Below are 948 nucleotides of genomic sequence, written 5' to 3'. Positions count from 1 at the left end.
CGGCGTGGGCCTCGGCGTCTTCGGCCGCGGCGTCGGCCTCGGCGTCGCGGGGATCTCGACGGGCGTGGGCACGTGGGTCGAGTCCTCACTGTCGAGGGGCTCGGCCCTCGCAAACGTCGGCGCGCATGTCGGGCCGGGGGCGGTCGCCGGTGGGGCCGTCGGCGCGGCGGCCGCTCCGAGGCCCGCCCGCGCCAGGAGGCACAGGAGAACCGGAACGGCCTTCATCCACCTTCATCCCATCTCGTGCGTCGTTTCACCACAGTTTAAGCGACTAGCGTCTCTCTACGACAATCAGGCGGCGATTTGGTGTTTCCACACTTCAAGAAAAAAAAGAGAAAAAAATCGGCGCCGAAGGCGCCGGGAGGCGGCGCCGGAGGCGCCGAGGGAGCGCCGGAGGCGCCGGGGGCGCGGGGGGACAACAACACAGGTATTAAAACTATGATGGCCACGGGTATTTGTCGAGCTTGGCCGCGTCGCTCACCGTGAACGTGCCCGACATGGCCTCCAGCTTCCGCTTGAGCTTGTCCCTTCTCTCGGGGTCGCCGGCGCCTTGGCTGCATTCTCTGGGAATCGCCGTGGTACACAGTGGAGCGCGGGCGCCGCGGTGGAGCATGGCCGACGAGCAGTGGACGCCGGGCTCCCTCACCACGGCCGAGGAGAACAAGTGGACGCGGTTGGTCCGCATCTCGAACCTCGTCCCGCTGCCGCCGCGCGGCGGCAGGTTCAAGTTCGCGTCCTACGAGCGGCTGGGGCCTGACGACGCGGCCGCGGCCGTCGGCCACTGCCTCGACGGCGCGGGCCGGTCGCCGACGGCCTGGCTCCGCGACCTCGAGCAGCGGGGCGTGCCGCTGCCGCCGGGCTCCGCGAGAACCGCGCGCGACGAGGAGCTGCGCATCATCGGCCAGTCCTACTCGCCGCTCATGCTCCTCGCGAACCTGCCCGAGCTCT

General features: G+C 69.9%; 1 protein-coding gene across 1 annotated transcript in view; it reads right to left on the bottom strand.

The window, feature by feature from the left end:
* Positions 1 to 436: 436 nt before the first annotated feature.
* Positions 437 to 948, bottom strand: part of AURANDRAFT_60815 (hypothetical protein) — a gene marked incomplete at both ends in the record, with an annotated part of 941 nt that continues 429 nt past the window's right edge. The window contains one exon of the mRNA XM_009034158.1: positions 437 to 736. Coding sequence (XP_009032406.1) covers positions 437 to 736 — 300 coding nt within the window. The remainder of the gene's footprint in view (positions 737 to 948) is intronic.

The sequence above is a fragment of the Aureococcus anophagefferens genome (genome assembly GCF_000186865.1).
Source record: "Aureococcus anophagefferens unplaced genomic scaffold AURANscaffold_1, whole genome shotgun sequence".
Taxonomy (NCBI): Eukaryota; class Pelagophyceae; order Pelagomonadales; family Pelagomonadaceae; genus Aureococcus; species Aureococcus anophagefferens.
The sequence above is the reverse complement of the archived record's forward strand: the minus strand, read 5'-3'. Positions and strand labels throughout refer to the sequence as shown.